General features: G+C 47.4%; 1 protein-coding gene across 1 annotated transcript; it reads left to right on the top strand.

Moving 5' to 3' along the window:
• Nucleotides 1–1292: 1292 nt before the first annotated feature.
• Nucleotides 1293–17323, top strand: LOC118086676 (cadherin-1). Its single transcript, XM_060276028.2, has 13 exons — nucleotides 1293–1379; nucleotides 2044–2161; nucleotides 7324–7544; nucleotides 7708–7851; nucleotides 9278–9433; nucleotides 10869–11013; nucleotides 12838–13013; nucleotides 13355–13483; nucleotides 13717–13902; nucleotides 14088–14195; nucleotides 16227–16369; nucleotides 16454–16592; nucleotides 17057–17323. The coding sequence occupies exons 1-13, from the start codon at nucleotides 1314–1316 to the stop codon at nucleotides 17141–17143; spliced, it is 1818 nt and encodes a 605-aa protein (XP_060132011.2). The 5' UTR covers nucleotides 1293–1313; the 3' UTR covers nucleotides 17144–17323.
• The last annotated feature ends 264 nt before the right edge of the window (nucleotides 17324–17587 follow it).

Raw genomic sequence — 17587 nt, 5'->3', positions numbered from 1 at the left:
CAAACTTTGTTCCGAAGTTGAATGGTGGGCAGCCATTCTTTGTGCTCCTCTGTGGAAAACCTCTGCTGCTGCTATCTGCACATTAGCTTGCTGTTAACAACTTCATGGATAAATCTCTGCTATGGGGATTTAAAGAGAACGTCAAGACAAATGAGGACCAGATCCTGGTTAGTCTTTTGATATAATACAGTGGTGCCCATGTTTGTGTGAGTGTCTGCCTCCTTCTGCTTACTCGTGCAGCACTTTCTCATGTTCCAGGAGAGCACCTTCCTCCAGGACTAGGGTCTCAGTCACAAGAGAGTAAAGCCTTCACCAAGACACTTAGCCAAGAGGGCAGAGTTCCATAGGTCCAGCAGACAGAATCTGTCTAGGTCCAAAATGTGATCTACCGGTAGAAGCAAAGTCAGGAAATGGTCCACGGTCAATCACACAGGGAGTTAAGGGGGCCAAAGCCAGGAACAAAGAGCCAGAGATTTGTGTTATTTCTGGCAACTGAAAGGCTCAACGGGTGGGGGGGGGGGTCTTATATACCCTGCCCTTGGCAATAGGGGCCCAGGCTGAGCCCTGTTACAAATGTAGCCCTGCTGTCTAGTCTCAGACGTGGCGAGCACCCCACAGAGCCTCCTCGAGAGAAAATCGCTCTCACCACTCTCTCCCCGGCACAGCTGAAAGAGGGGAAAGCAACTGGTATGAGGGGCTTCCGGATGGGAAACATGGGAGCAGGAAGGTGAATTTCAATGCGGCACAGCCCATCCTGCGAGATTATTAGAAGCACGGGTGCTTAATTCGGATTAGTGCCGCTGCCGCTACCCCGGGAGACGCACTCCGAGCGATTCTACGAGTACAGTTTCAGGACGTGCTGATGTCGAAGGGAGGCGCCAGTGAGCCCGCCCGCGCCTTTCAAGGGGTTCGGGCAGAAAGGCACCACAGCCCCCCGCTCCCCCACCCCTTCAGGTTGGCTCTACACGTGAAGCACGGCAGAGGGGCTTTCCCCATTCAGGAGGAAAAGGCAAGACTGCCTGTAAGCAGAAAGCTAGTCTCGCAGCTGCAGAGGAAGGGTTCTCGCTACGCCGCTACTTTTCTCCTTGCAAGGAGCAGAGAACGACTCTGGCACATCCCTCTTCTCCTGCCCCGCTTCGGGTTCAATGGGGGCTCTGGCTTGGCCTGAGGAAAAGAGTGGCGCTGGCGGGGAGCCCCGCCCCTCTCTACACATGGGGCGGAGCCTCGTTTTAGGGCGGGGCACCGCACCTGCGTGAGCCGAGTACGCGCCGAGGGCCAGAAACTGCCTAGCGCTCGACGCTTGCGCTTGCACGATGGCGATGCTGCAGCCACTGCCAGGACGCCCGTCGGGGCTTTGCTTATTCCTGCTGCTCTTACAGGTAAGAGGGGCCTCACGGGGCGCTGCTCGGCTAGAGGATCTGTCCAATCTCCCCGCGACCGCTGAAGCCCACCCTGCTCTCAGAGAGGGAGCCTTTCTCCTTTCTTGAAACTATTTCTATTAAAACTTTTGGGTTAAGTGTAGTGTACAGATATATACATAGATAGCTAATAATAATATGCACAGATAGCTAATAATAATAATAATAATAATAATAAAATTAATATGATGTAGTAAACGGGAAACAGGCGGGGAAGTTTTGTGGAGAGAACATAAACTTGAAGTGTTGCATCCCACAGTTTGAAATAAATGTCACAGTTTCAAACATTGTCCTTCTCTGAAGCTGTGGTACAATAAAGATATTATATGTTATCCCAAAATAACTTTCCAGAAGGAAGTAGAAGTCAGTTTTGGGCTGACATAAATTATAAAACAATCCACCTTCTTCTGAAAACTAAATTTTTGGTTGTGGAAGGTTTATTTGACTTAGTTGTCAATCGAGACAATGGTCCAGCTTTGTCTCCTTTCAGGTTACAATTCGCTTGTTTCCAGTTTCTTGCTACCACAAGGTCTAGCAGGCAGGCTTAAAAGTGACTGCTTTTCTTGAAGCTCAAGGGAGGTGGTTTTTAGCCTCTTGATTCATCCTTATTTTTCCTGCATGCTAGGCTGGAAGGTGGCTTTGTGAGGAGACGGCAGCCCCGTGTCAACCAGGCTTCAGTCAACAGACTTACACTTTCAATGTGCCCAGGTCTAACTTGGAAAGATATCGTGTGTTGGGCAAGGGTAAGAGATATTTCTTAATACTCCCCCTCTCCTTAAGATTTCCATTTGTGGGTTGGGCATTCCGCCTTTACTTATCCATAATCACAGAATAACCTTGTCAAATTTGCTGTGTAGCCCAGTCTCTTTCTTTAAAACACAGTAATGTATTTAGGGGGCTGGAGTCATCATTCTGCTAAGTATGCTAAAGAGCAGAACCCAAGCCCCCTGCTGTGATGTCACCGTCTGGGAGTTTCCAGGGACAAGAAAGTGCCCTGTTTCCTAAATGTTATTGCAGCTCATTCTTCTGGCGAAGGATGACTCACAACCGATAAGTGTGAACAATCCTGCGAGAAAAAACAGGCTATAGCACCCATGAGGTAGATACAAATAATAACAGAAATTACATGCCCTGGGCTTTGGCTCACTTGTATGATTACTTCCTCCTTCCGTAAGAGGAAACTGACTGAATGCTGGGCAAGCTATTCTTTCTTCTGTAAAATGGGTATAACATCTTGCCTTTCAAGGTGATAGGGATAATGAAAAGGCTATTCTGCAAAGCACAAAAAGTGCAAGTTTATGAATGATAAATGGAAGAAAGTTGGTGAATATAGACGCTCAGCTCAGCTGCATATGAATCTGTGTCCAGCTGGGAGCGCAGATTGCCACCTAAGAAGCTCTGAAGCTCTCATATTTGGGGCAAGTTAATGATACCAGGTTTTTGCCCCTTAATCTGAAGCACTGCTATTGTCTGCTTGTGACTGGACTGGAAGAGACTGCTTTTTAGTCCTCTGGTATAAACCTAAGTACTTTATAGTACTGCTGGGTGTGTAGCTTGTGTTTGTTCATCTGAACTTTGACTATCGCTCTTGACTGGTTACCAGGCAGCCCAATCAGGGGCTTCCTGCTTTTCTGCTTATTGTAGTTTCGTTAGCATGATGAGGCGGGCTGCGGGCCTTGTCAATAATCCTTTGTGAATCATTTACCTTGTTTCATATGGAATCAGCTTGGAGTCTTATTTTCCGTTCTGCTGTGAAAAAAGATTGGCTCTTGACTGTTGACCTTGGCTGGTGATCATGAAATAATCCTGAATTTGAGCTGTCTTTGCAGGTCGCTATCCTATGTCCTGACCTCTTCCTCTTCATGTCCTCTTACCCTGGTTGAATGCAAGGCCAGGCCCCTGTAATAATCATAATCATCATGCTTATGCAGCTTTTATTATTGGTATTTCATCAAATAAAGTTTAAGGCAGCCTAACTTTTAAGTAACAGATCTTACTAGTAATATCAAGACTTTTAAAAAAGAGAGGCTTTTGAAAGTCTTGCCCTTCCCCATGTTCATTCTTGCCAGTTACTAGATTCCATTCTTGCAAAATTAGAGGGAAGCTGAGTCAGGTTGTCGTGTGCGTGTGTAAATTGCACTTGTGCCTCCCACAATTGGACTGCTTATCACAGGCTTTTGGGGGTTGTTGCCAGTGAGTCAGTGCTGGTGATTTCCTGCTATGGTAACAAATCTGAGAGTTGCTTGGTGTTGTGGTGAAAGGACTGAGCTGCAACCAAGGAAATCATACGGTTGAATCAGCTTTGCTACAAACTCACTAGACTGCCTTGGACTTCAAATCCAAGATGGCGACGTGAAGGGTAGCTTCGGCGTGCACTCGGTAAAGTTTCTGTTCCTAAGAGCCTCTAAGTGCTTTAAGGGTGCTTTAGAGCAGTTTTAGGTTTGTTTTAAGGTCTTGGAATTCCTTTACTGCCCTTATTATTTTTATCATGCCTATAAATCTATAAGACAGCGCTGCAGTTTAAGACTGCTAAGGAGCGAACTGTTAAAGGGGGCTCAAAAGCGGGCAGGAATCTGTGGGAGAAAAAGACTTTGACAATCCCACCCACCATTGAACTCAAGTCTGTTTTGACTATACACGATTTTTGGCTTTAGGTGCTCTCCCCAAAATATAACCCCATCATAAGTTGAGAGTCACCTGCATATAAAAACCTAGACTTCCAGTTTCACACATTCAACATGAGATACTGTGATGCTGACCTGAACCAAATGGTACCACTTTAGAGGTTTTTAAGGCTCCCACTTTGATGAAAGGGCACATTACAATGAAACAGTTACATTTAGGAAAGCACTCCAAACTCTCCCTGGAATCTAGGACGCTCCGTGGAAGTGAAGTTGCATCTTTTTGCCAGATTACGCCTGAAAAATCTGTCTAGGTATTTGTGGGTGAGTTAGAGCCTTATTGCTCACCGCCTTGGCCTTGGCCTACTCTTGATAAGGCTGCCCAAGATAAAGGTCCAAGCTGCTGAACCCATTTGAAATGCTGTCCAGTTGAAGTTAGGGACATAGGAAGCGGGAAGCTTCAGATCATTCACCAATCTAGTTCAGTATTGTCTGTGCTGACTGGCAGCAATGGCTGTCCAGGTTTTCAGGCAGGGAACCTTCCCAGTCCTCACTGGAGATGATTCTTCCAGGTATTGAACTCAAGACCTTTTTATATGCAGAGCAGATGCTCAGCCAGCCACCCAGCCACAGCCCTTCCTCAACAGTGAGCACCCGGACAACAGGCATGCAGATCAGCCAGGGAACAGCCTTTTCGATCATGTATTGCTATCAAAATTATAGTAAAATAAAAAAATTCCTTCAGTAGCACCTTAAAGACCAACTAAGTTTTTATTTTGGTATGAGCTTTCGTGTGCATGCACACTTCTTCAGATACAGTGAAACCTGGACAGCATACAAAAAAGAACTGAACAAGATTATTAAGGAGCTACCCCTACACATCCAAGAACAGATCCTCACAAACACACCAGCGGAACCTCGGCCAGGAACTTTCTATCTTCTACCCAAAATACACAAACCAGGAAACCCAGGACGCCCCATCATCTCAGGTATTGGCACCATTACAGTGGGTGTTTCCGGCTATATGGACTCTGTTCTGAAACCATATGCTATCAGTGCTCCCAGCTACGTACGTGACACCACAGATTTTCTGAGGAAAATACAATATTTGAACAATCTTCCTAACAATACTATACTAGCCACTATGGATGTGGAATCTCTATATACCAACATCCCACACAATGATGGTTTACAAGCCATAAGGAACACCATTTCAGATAAAACCACAGCGGACTTTGCTACCAAACTCTGCCACTTTGTCCTTACCCACAACCACTTCAAATTTGGTGATGACCTGTTCCTCCAGATCAGCGGCACAGCCATGGGCACCCGCATGGCCCCACAGTATGCCAACATCTTCATGGCAGATTTAGAACAACGTTTCCTTAACTCCTACCCACTCAAACCTCTCCTGTACCTGCGATACATTGACGATATTTTTATTATCTGGACACATGGACAACAGACCCTGGAAACCTTCCACCAGACATTCAATGACTTTCACCCCACCATCAACCTAACAATGAACCAATCTATGCAAGAAATACATTTTTTGGACACTACTATAAAAATACAGGATGGACGTATAGACACCACCTTATACAGAAAACCAACTGACCGACAAACATATCTACATGCTTCTAGCTACCATCCCAAACATACCAAACAATCCATCGTATACAGCCAGGCCTTACGTTACAACCGCATCTGTTCCAACTCTACAGACAGAGAATCTCACCTAAGAGATCTACAGCAAACCTTTTTAGAACTAAAATATCCACCTGATGAAGTTAAACAACAGATCAACAGAGCCAGACAGATACCTAGAGAGAACCTGCTGCAAGACAGACCCAAAAAAGAAAATAACAGAACACCACTAGTCATCACATACAGCTCCCAAGCTAAAACAGTACAACGCATCATCAGAGATCTACAGCCTCTCCTGGACAATGACCGCTCCCTTTCTCAAGCTCTGGGAGGAAGACCTTTCATTGCCTACAGACAGCCACCCAATCTTAAACAACTCCTCACCCACAATAATACAACCACCAGACTTAACATGGACACTGGTACCAGAGCCTGCAATAAACCCAGATGCCAACTTTGCTGCCACATACACCCAGACAACACCATTACTGGCCCCAACAACATCCAACATACCATCTCAGGACTATTTAATTGCTCATCCTCTAACATTGTGTATGCCATCAAATGCCAACAGTGCCCTTCAGCTCTCTATATTGGACAAACAGGCCAAACCCTACGCCAAAGGATAAATGGACATAAATCTGACATCAGGAACCAGAAGACAGAAAAACCAGTAGGAGAACACTTCAATCTCCCAGGACATTCTATACAAGATCTCAAAGTAGCTGTCTTACTACAAAAGAATTTCAGAAATAGACTGGAAAGAGAAGTTGCTGAATTGCAACTTATCACCAAGCTCAAAACCATGGAGGGACCTGGTTTGAACAGAGATATCGGGTTCTTATCTCATTATACATGATAAGCGATCTTCAGCCATCTCAACCCTTGCTTTTTCATGCAAAACCATTTGCAGTCGTTTGCGGTCATCAACAGCTATCAGTCAGTCAATCACCCATTTCCACCACCCTTCTGAGTGATCCCCCCTCCCCATCCCCACCCCTCCCCACCCCTTCTCTACATAAGTGCCTGGAAACTTCCATTTCACTGTATCTGAAGAAGTGTGCATGCACACGAAAGCTCATACCAAAATAAAAACTTAGTTGGTCTTTAAGGTGCTACTGAAGGAATTTTTTTATTTTACTTCGATCCAGACCAACACGGCTACCTACCTGTATCAAAATTATAGTTGGGAATTTTTAAAATGTGCATCTATGCATATAAATTAGTGTATGCAAATGATATTTAAATGTATGTTTTGTAAGCAGAAAGGGGTATCCCCAAACTGTGTCTCTCCCTACCTGCCACACAACCAAGCTCTTCAGCCGCTAGCCTGTTTCCCACCATTCTCCGAAAGTGAACCATTTCCAACTGGAGCAGCTGAAACACTTACTAAGCTGCCTGCACAGTTGGCGAGTCCGCACCCTGGGAGTGGCCCCAGATTGTGGAAACTTACCTTGTTTGTGTTGGAAAAGGTGCTTCCTCTGCTCATAAGTTTGGTGCGTGAGCACCCCCTGGCTGCAGCATTTTTGGAAAAGCTTATTTTGGTAAAGCCCACCTGCCAGTTCATCCTCTTGCTCCCTAATTGCTGAATCTCTGATGCCCTCCCCCAATCTTTCTCTCTCCTCCCTTTCATGCAGTAAACTTTGAGGGATGCTCAGAAAGGACACACCAACCCTTCGCTTCGGACGACACTCGCTTCAGGGTGCGCTCGGATGGCGTGGTGGTGGTGAAAAGGCCTGTCCACATTCGCGAGTGGCACTTCTTCATCCATGCCTGGGACGGGGCTGGAAAGAAACACTCTGCCAAGGTGACACTGAGAAGTCATGGCCATGGATCCCACAAGCAGCATCCTCACGCGGTACGGAGCCTTCTGTTCAGAGCCTCCTTCCTCTGCCAGCCTCCCTTGCCCTCTTTGTTTGCCAGGGAGCCTTCCAGAGGCACCAACCAAGGCTTCCATGATTAAATGCCCTGCTTTGTTCATGCCTTGCTGAGCTAGAGGTGCATTTATTTTTATTTTTCAGGAGCCCTATTCCCTTGGTCATGGAGAGGTGCTGACTTTCCCAGTATCCGGCCCAGGCCTGAGGAGGCAGAAGAGAGACTGGGTCATCCCACCCATTGTTTGCTCTGAGAATGAGAGAGGTCCTTTCCCCAAGCAACTGGTGCAGGTAAGTTGAGGCGGCAGCATCTCCTGGAGTCCCTGCAGGGGCCTGCTTCCCTTTAAGTTACTTGATGCCCAAGTTGGTAATGTCTTAGGGTCACTGGGGGTTGAACTAGATGGGCCCAGAAGCAGAACATGGGTGCTCCAACATTAACCCCACCTGTGATTCCATGCAGCTGGCATTCAGAGGCATACTACCTCTTGACCGTGGAAGTAGAATATAATCATTGTGGCTGGTAGCTCTTGGTACCCTTACCCTCCATCAAAAGGTTGACTCTTCTATTCCCCCACCCCATTTTTATTTATTTATTTTATAACACCACACACAAATATATACAAATCCACCACAAAAACACACACAATACATATAAATTCTTGTCATTTCATCATTTTTCTTAATCTCTTTGGGTGACTTCCTCGAGTCCCCCCAATTGAATTTCAATTTTTATCTATTATATCTGTCAGGGGTTCTTGCAACTACTCTAGAGTAACGACGTTCCACATGCCGGTTTTTAAACAGTTTTTATTAGTGCAGTCCATTTTCAGTGAGACAGGTGTGTAAAAGCATGTCTGCTCATTCTGATGCAGAATCCGGCACTGCTCCTCCCCTTGACTTCCACCAACATAAGAGTCTAGGGACAGTGAACCTTGTTCCCCTCTTTCTTCTGCATAATTCCGGAACCGGAGGAAAGGGTCTGTGCTCCATGTTTTCCTTCTCCCCCCTTTCCCCCTCTATTTCCTCCCTCCTGTGTGGCCGGGTCTCTCTCATGCTGCCAGAGCCCCGGACCTCTCCCTCCATTTCCTGACAGGCTTCCTCAGCGTGTTCGCTTTCATCACTGCTTGGGGAGGAGCTACTTCTGATGCACGGGGGAGGCTCTCTATACTGTCTTCCCCTTACAATATCCTTATCAAAAATTTCTCTTAAAAACTTCCTCACTTATTAACACACTAAATAAAATTCCTACTTCTACACCAATAGCCTATACTGTATCCACTTCCAAAAGATTCCAAAATATCAAATATTACAATATTTATTCAGGTATAATTTAAATTTCTTCCAATCTTCTTCCACCGTCTCTTCTTTCTGGTCACGGAGTCTTCCAGTCAGTTCGGCAAGTTCCATAAAGTCCATCATCTTCATTTGCCATTCTTCTATAGTTGGTATTTCTTGAGTCTTCCAATTCTTGGCAAGTAATAATCTAATAGGTTGACTCTTCTAAAGGCATCCATGTTAGTGGCCATCACTACATCTTGTGGGCTGTGCATCATTGGAGGCTGTCTGCTGGGCTCATGAGCTGCAGGTGCATCTCTGTTGGTGTGGAGAGTGGGCAGAAATATGACATGCGTCAGGGAAAGGGATATGGCATGTTTCAACCAGCCTTGACCACCTAATGCTCAATATCTGTCATCGTCTTGATTATTTTCTCCACCAGATCCAATCTAATAAGAATAAAGAGACGACAGTCTTCTACAGCATCACTGGGCAGGGGGCTGACACTCCCCCGATTGGAGTCTTCATCATTGAGAGGGAAACTGGCTGGCTGAAGGTGACCCGCCCACTGGACAGAGAGGATATGGACAGATACGTTGTGAGTCCCTGTGCACTGTTCACGATCAAGCTTTAGGTTCTTCTTTCAGGAGTTGGAGCTGGCTGTTGAGCAGCATTCAGTGCTTGGGTGCTGCTCCTCTGGTGGGTGGGAGGAATGGGAGAAAACATACCGGTACGTGAGACAGAAGTCTCCCTTGGGTGCCCTCTAGGGGTTTGTCGGCAACTGCCAAGCTGTTTGGTGCTGCATTAGAGCTGGCTTCTCCCAGCCTGACCTCCTCCAGATAGTTTGTATTACAACTTCCATCAGCTCCAATGAGCATATGGAGGCTGCCAAGTTAGTGAAAGCTGTGTTGTAGATTAGAGACATATGAAATTGCCTTATACGGGTCAAACTATTAGCACATCTATTTATTTCAATTTTATAAATACCACTTATAATTTACCACTTAGACCACATATAATTTATACCACTTAATTGCAGTCACATCTAAGCAAAATACAGGAGACCCAGTATAATAAGATTAAAAATTAGTTTGAACCATAAAATCTGAGTTCAATTAAAAAGCCTGCTGGAATAAAAAGTTTCCATCTAGTTCAATGGGGGTGGGGTAGGGCCTTTCTGACCTCAACTGGAAGGCCCCTTAGTTCTTAACATGAGACTTCTAGTGGAGAAAACCTGTGCATCCAAGACAAGACCAACAGTGACTCCCCTAAGTGAGTGAGCAGAGATATAAAGCATCAGATTGATCTAGCTCAGTCTTACCTGCCCTGACTGGTAGCAGGGTCTTGTGGGGATTGAACCTGGGTCCTTTGGCATGCAAAGCAACTGAGCAATGGCCCTTCCACAAGGCCCCCCTACCTGCCTCTTTTTCGCTCCCCTACCAGAGAAGATAGTTGCAGTCCTCCTTCAGGAACTTTCAGTTTCAGAACATGATGTCCATTTGGCAAATGGAAGAGCATGTCCTGATTCCCATGAGGTCTCTTGGCTGTCTCAGGTTTCTTTGTAGTGAAATTTCCTCTTGAAATATTGGGTGGATATCTCTAAAGCCTCATGAAACCTCTAAAGCAGGCATCCCCAAACTGCGGCCCTCCAGATGTTTTTGCCTACAACTCCCATGATCCCTAGCTGAGAGGACCAGTGGTCAGGGATGATGGGAATTGTAGTCCAAAACATCTGGAGGGCCGAAGTTTGGGGATGCCTGCTCTAAAGCTTTAGGGGTTAAAAGCTGGGCATCCTGTTTCTTGAGTTGCTGTTTTTTTGGAGTGAAGCTATAAGGTGCAAAGGAGGAGGAGGCTGTGACAGGGGAACTGGCAGAAGCCTTTTGCTGCTGTCCCCATCATATGACTTTTGCCTAGAACAGTAATAAACTTTCTATGTCTGTGGTTCCTTCCTTTAAAAATAGAAAAAGAGCACTTTTTCTATTTTTGTGCCCATACTAGTGAATTAATGGCCCTTTGTTGCTTCTCCTCTGCAGCTTTTCACTCAAGCTGTGTCTATGAATGGGCAGCCTGTGGAGTACCCCATGGAGATCGTCATCAAGATCAGCGACCAGAATGACAACAAGCCCATTTTCACCCAGAGCGTCTTTGAAGGATCTGTAGCAGAAGGAGCCACCCCTGGTAGGTGTGCGTGTGCATATACTGTAGTTTTCACTCCATAGAACGCACCTGACCATAGGATGCACCTAGTTTTTTAGAGGAGGAAAACAAGAAAAAAATTGCTTTCTTGAATTGTCCTAGGCATAGCAGCCAACTCCTAGAGGCCTAGGTGCCTTTGCCCCCCCCCAAAAAAAATTAAATATTTGAGGAAGCTTCTTTTGCAAAGGGGGAAAGCTCCATTTTTTAAGGATCAGCTCAAAGTTGTGCAGCTTTTTTTGCTAATGGGAAAAGCCCTGTTTTTTTGGGGGGGGGGTCAGATCAGAGTTGTACATCTTTTTTGCAAAGGGGGGAAGCTCCATTTTTAGGATCAGCTCAAAGTTGCTGAGTTTCCTTGCAAAGGGAAAAAATCCTGTTTTTATGGGGTTCAACTCACAGTTCTGCAGCTTCTAGGAAAGGAAATAGACCCATTTCTACAGTTTCCAGACAGATAATCTAATCAGCCAGTCACATGTCTCCCTCTGCAGACAACAATTGAGGCCTAGGGGAGGGGCCAGGAAGGGAGCTAGCTCTCTTATCTCCCTCCCTGATCTCTTGCAACCAGCTCCTTTCCCTCTTGTTAGCCTTTAGCTCTTTCTAAAAAGATCTGCCTTTAGCCCCTGGCAATAAAGCTCCAGGGACCACGCATTCGCTCCATAAGACGCACAGACATTTCCTCTTACTTTTTAGGAGGAAAAGAGTGCGTATTATAGAAAGAAAAATACGGTATGTGAGTAAAGGCCATCGGTAGCTGGTGCCCATTGGGACTGGTTGGGTGGAAGGCAGTGAGCCTGGTTGTAGGTAGGGTTGCAGCCAATGAGAGGCAGAGCCAATGAATTCTAGCTTTGTCCCCCCTGCCCTGCTGAGTTCTACAAGGGCAACACTGAGGCTAAAGGAGAAGGAAGGCTGCAGCCAGTGGCATCCCACCCTCCAGAATGGATGCATTTAACAAGGAGGGCAGAGTGGTTGGGCAAGCTGAGGACAGACAGACATTTGTGGGCCAGTGCCCCATTTGTCCTCCTGGACCCAGCCTCCATGGGAAGTTGCTGCAAATCCTCTCATCCCTGACCATTGCCCGTGCTGGCCATTGGCTTCCCCAATTTTGATTTATGTGCATGGCACTACTTCACTGCCCCCCTCTAGTTTATTTTCCGCAAAGCCCGCTCAGGCCAAGCTGTGCTTCCACCTCCCTATGTAGATTATGCAGCAGGTAATGGAGCCCACATATCCCTTCAGCTGTCATGCAGACTGGCATGTACAGTGGTGCCTCGCTTAACGAATGCCCTGCTTAACGAAATTTCTGCTTAACGAAAGGTTTTTTCTAGCGGAGGTTGCCTCACTAGACAAATTCGTTTTACGAAAAATTCGTCTAGCGAATCGCGGTTTCCCATAGGAATGCATTGAAATTCAATTAATGTGTTCCTATGGGCAAAAAGAATTCAATGCATTCCTATGGGATTCGCTAGACAAATTTTTTGTTATAAGAAAAGACCCGTGGAACGAATTAAATTCGTCTAGCGAGGCACCACTGTATTGTGCTCAGGTGCTCTGTGGCTTAGGAACCTAGCTCAGGGTTGCTGACAGCACAGAAAGTATGCTGAAACCTTGGAAAGACACTGTCAGCCCTGCCTGGAGATGCTGGGGGTGAGATGCTCACTCCTGAACTCTGGAGTGAGTTGCATTCACTTGGAGATTTGCACGTCTTTTAACACCTGTCTGAGACAGAATCTGTTCTGCCTTCCTAACTAGCATCAAGGCAGCCCCCCCCCCCCCGTTTCTGCTTCTCAATTGCTTTTTATGCATTCCCAGGTACCCCAGTGATGCAAGTGACTGCCACGGACAAAGATGATGCCGTGAATACCTACAACGGGGTCATCTCCTACTACATCATCGACCAGAAGCCCATGCAGCCCTACAGTCAGATGTTCACCATCAACAATGAAACAGGGTGGATCAGTGTGATCACAACAGGCCTTGACCGAGAGGTGAATGTCCTGGCTGTGGGTGGGCGGGGGCGGGCAGTGTTTGAGGGTGTCAATCACTGTCAAGCACACCTGTCGCATTTTCCAAGTCTGCACACTTGCAATGAGTCACTTGCACTTAAACCCTGTTGGAAGCAGTAATACGTAAGCACCTGATCAAATGCTTATTTGAAGCCACCTCTTCACTTATTATGTTGTATGAGTTTAACTGTTGTAATGATAATGATAAGAAGTGGCTAATCTAGGCTAATCTTTTCACACGCAAGTCTATGAGCTCCCACTTCCCCATCGAGAATTCTCTCTCTGTAATGTTAACATAACATGGTTATTTTGTTTGCTTTCAGAAATTCCCCCAGTACACGCTGGTCATTGAAGCTAGAGACATGTTAGGAGAAGGCTTAAGTACTACAGGGAAAGCAGTGATTACTGTCACGGACACGAACAACAACCAGCCAATATTTGACCCACTCACGGTAATGTTGAGGCTTCTCCTACGCCTTCCTTGGCCAGTCTGGCATCGCGTCCTACCCTGCCGAAATCCTCTGTCCCTGCATCCCAAACTCCTGCCTTCTCCAGAAAAGGAGGGGGAGGCCCTGGGGAAGTTCCAGAATAGCATCATCATAGCATCCCACTGAGCTGGGCCTCTGCACCTCAGCAAGGCAAAGCCACACTCAGTCTAAGTCAGTGTCTTCCTTCTGTCTTCTAGTATGTTTCAACTGTGCCAGAGAACAAGGTGGGATTCCAAGTTGCCAGGCTTTTGGTGAAAGACGCAGATCAGGCAGGGACCTCAGCATGGAAAGCCAAGTACACCATTGTGAAAGGAAATGAGGAAGGCAACTTTGAAGTGGCTACCGATCCCCAAACCAATGATGGTCTCCTGACAACCATTAAGGTAAGCCGAAGTCCCTCCTTGAGCTGCAGTCCTCTTAAGCTTTCTGCCTCATAAGCTGCTGGGACTTCATGCTTTGCCCTGGTGTTTAGGTGGATGTTACTGACACCCCGATTGCATCATCTCTCTCTCTCTCTCTCTCTCTCTCTCTCTCTCTCTCTCTCTCTCTCTCTCTCTCTCCTTTCCAGGGTCTGGACTTTGAGGCGAAGGATCTCTTCACCCTTCTGGTTTCTGTGGTGAATGAAGTTCCCTTTTCAGTGACTCTCCCAACATCCACGGCCACAATCACTGTCAACGTAAGGGATGAGAATGAAGCCCCCATCTTTAATCCCCCTGAAAAGTCTGTGACGAAGTCTGAAGACCTCCCTGCTGGGCAGCTGGTGACTACCTACAGCGCTCAGGAAGCACAGTTCCCCTACCCAACCAAAGAATCCTGGGAAGTGCAGTTTGTCAAGGGTGCTAGGAATTGTAGCTCTGTGAGGGGCAAATTACATTTGCCCAGATCCTTTGGGGGAATTCATGTGCTTTATCTGTATGGTGTGCAAAAATGAAGCATTTACTCTTAAGAACAAGAGTAGTCTAGTATTACAGCTGTGACCCATTTCCATTTACTGTATCTGAAAGTACCCTAGTGAGTTTGAAGTTTCCTTGAGTTACTTGGCCAGTGGGGCTCTCAGGATCTTCTATAACACTGCTTTGCCATGTGGGGCTTTTATCCCCTCTGCCCAAATGCTAATGGAATTATTTTTTTACAAGTAACCCCCCAATACACTCTGATCCTGCAGGCTACAGACAGCTTAGAGAAGGTCTTAGCACTACAGCAACAGCAATGATCAAAGTAAGTACTGAGAACTCACAAATACTCCTGGGTAACCATGCCACTGCTCCTGTATCTTCCTTTTTGCTCGTGCTGGGGCATGATGGTATTGCTGGTTCTCCCACAAAATGCTTGCTGCATTTTACTCCAGTGAGAAGTCCCAAAAACTTCAAATGTATATTTTACAGATTAGGCTGGGTAGAGATGGAGATGGAACCCTCCCCCCTTGCCCTGAAATGAATCCCCCCCCCGCCCAGAAATGAATTGGCTCCTTTCTCATGTTTTCAGGGGTCCCCCTGTTGAGCCTGCCCTCATGGCACCACAAACCACAAAAGGGTTAAGACTTTCTGCTGAGTCATGACAGGCAGCCAGCCTGCCAGGGGAAGGCAAGAAGGAAGTGGAGTTGGAAGGGGCTGCATCAGAAATGCCCCAGAATGGATGAGAGAAACCAACTACCACAGAGGGATGGAGGAGGGAGACCCCAGGTGGTGAGAGATTCTAGGATGCTGGGTGGGCTCAGCCCAAGAGAAGGGATAGCGTTCCTGCTTTGATGTTTCATTGGGGAACTTGGCAAGAGGGTGGGAATGTAAATTTCTTGCAGCTTCAGAAAAACAAGAAGCTTGAATGCCACACTCTTGATTGTCTTGGGGAGTTTCCTGGCATGTGCCAGAAAGTAAAGGAACTGTGTGGCCAGGGATCAAATGTTTAAGAAGGCAATGAAATAATACATGGGGCGGGGAGTGAGGGGGAGGAGCAGAGCTGCCATTGTTCAGTCCTGCCTTCTGGGAGGAGAGGGGCCATAGCTCAATGTTCTTAGGTTCATCCCCAACACCTCCAGATAGGGCTGGGAAGGACCTCTGTTTGAAACCCAGGAGTACTGCTTCCCGATACTTAAGAGCAGAGGAATGCACTTCTGTGAGGCAGGGCTTCTGTCAAGGGGTTGGTATTGTAAGGCACCTGCCCAAGAACCACTGCTGGCCTTTATTGCCCCTGAACCTCCTCTACACCTTCACTACTTGCTCACCTGCCCTCTCTGTACAAACAGTGGCAGGCACTATATTAAGCTGCAGGGCTACAATTTGGGCAAATGAACAGGCAGTGTGGACAGCAGCAAGCAAGCAGGGTCTGCCGAGGGCATCTTGTCCTTACCCCAGCCACCTACCCACCCACCTCCAACAAAACTCCTCATCCTGGAGCCAGCAGAGTTTGTGTTTGAACACACAGCTGGTGGATGGGTGAGCAGTGGGTGGGCTGGGATTGACAGGCACAGCTCTGCTCCCTCTCCCCCCCCACAACCACAACGCCTCATAGAAAGCCCCCATGCACACAGCACTTGGGAGAAAAAGCAAACATTTAAAAATGGGAAGGTTGTGAGGGCAGCAAGAAAGAGCTTGGAAAATAAGGGCCTGCTGCTGAGGCTGGCAAGGACATCTTCCTTTGGGAGTCATGGAAGGGGAAGGAACTTGTACAGAGGCCTTTGTTCCACCCAGCTCTCTATTCTGAATCCCAGGTGGCTAGTTCAGATGAGGCCCACCACGCTTTCCTGACTGTCCATGCACTGAACGTGCTCACCGGCCTCCCTGCCCAAGGCCTGACCATGCACTTCTCTAAGCTGGAGGACCCCCAACGTCCGTGGGCAGAGCTCATGAGGAGGTAAGAGGGGATGAAGCGGGACAATCTCCCTCCCTTGGTAGGGCTGGGGCCGTTGCAGTTTCAGCCTCATTTATTCTGTTCCAGCAAGACAAACCCTGATGGGCGCTTGGACAGAAACAGCCCGATGCCCAGGGAGCTGAAACCTGGCACCTATAAGCTGCGCTTTGAGACGAGGGAGTACTGGGAGCAACAAGGATACAGCAGCTTCTATCCTTATGTGGAAGTAAGTTTGGTTCCCAGATGAAACTCATACCTGGAAGGGGGTGGGGTGAAAGGCTCCTTCCTACATAGGGAGGACTGATGGTGGCAGTGACCATGACTCACTGCCCTTTGAGGGATGTAATTCCTGGCAGGAGAAGCACAAAGTTGGAAAATGGGAGAAATCAGCATAAACTTTACATTATGAAGGCTGCATGCCGTGAAGTCCCTCAGAAACTTACAGGAAGAGGCCCAGGTGGTTGGCAGGAGATGCCTGGTGAGCTGGATGTTGTGCATGAGAAATCCCTGAAGGAGCACAAAGCCAGAAGTGTGCCAGGACTGGGCACTACAGGTGCTCCAGACCAGGCATTGGTGCCCCTGACAAATGTCTTCTCATGGGCTAGGCCTAGTGCAGCGAAGAAAGGATCTCAGACCAAAGAGCACTACCAACCTCCTGCTATTCCCCCCTCCCTTTGTGTCTCTGTTTAGATTGTCTTCACCATCACAGAGGAAGAAAAAGTGCACATCCCCTTGCTGCTCAGCCCCTATTCCTACACCACCTACAGGGGAAGCTAGTGGGAGACTGGCCAACAGGAGGGGCTGCTTCAGCAAACCAGGGTGCCTGTTTTGAGAGAGCTGGCACAGTCCAGCGGATGGAGGGCTGTGGTTACATCCAAGGCCACCTCTGGCCCAAGCCTCAGGCTGGGGGCTTGGCCATGAGCAGCTGCCTCGTAGTAAATGTGAGATTAATCTAAAGACTGATACTTGTAAGCCTCTTGCTTTTAAATTGGAGATGCCATGATTTGGGTCTGGGTCCATGACACACGTGTGCTCTACTGATTAGGTAGGGCTCCCTCAGTTACATGAGTGGGGAGAGGGCTGCTGCACTCACATCCTCATTGTCGGCTTCTCAGAGGCATCTGCTTGGCCACTGGGGAACAGGATGCTGGACTAGGTAGTCCTTTAGCCTGGATCCAGGAGCCAAGCTCTTCAGAGGTTCTCACATTGGTGCTTGAATGG

Source organism: Zootoca vivipara, chromosome 6 (assembly GCF_965207765.1).
Source record: "Zootoca vivipara chromosome 6, rZooViv2.hap1.1, whole genome shotgun sequence".
Taxonomy (NCBI): domain Eukaryota; kingdom Metazoa; phylum Chordata; class Lepidosauria; order Squamata; family Lacertidae; genus Zootoca; species Zootoca vivipara.
Note: the sequence above shows the minus strand (reverse complement) of the source record. Positions and strands in the feature narration are given on the sequence as shown.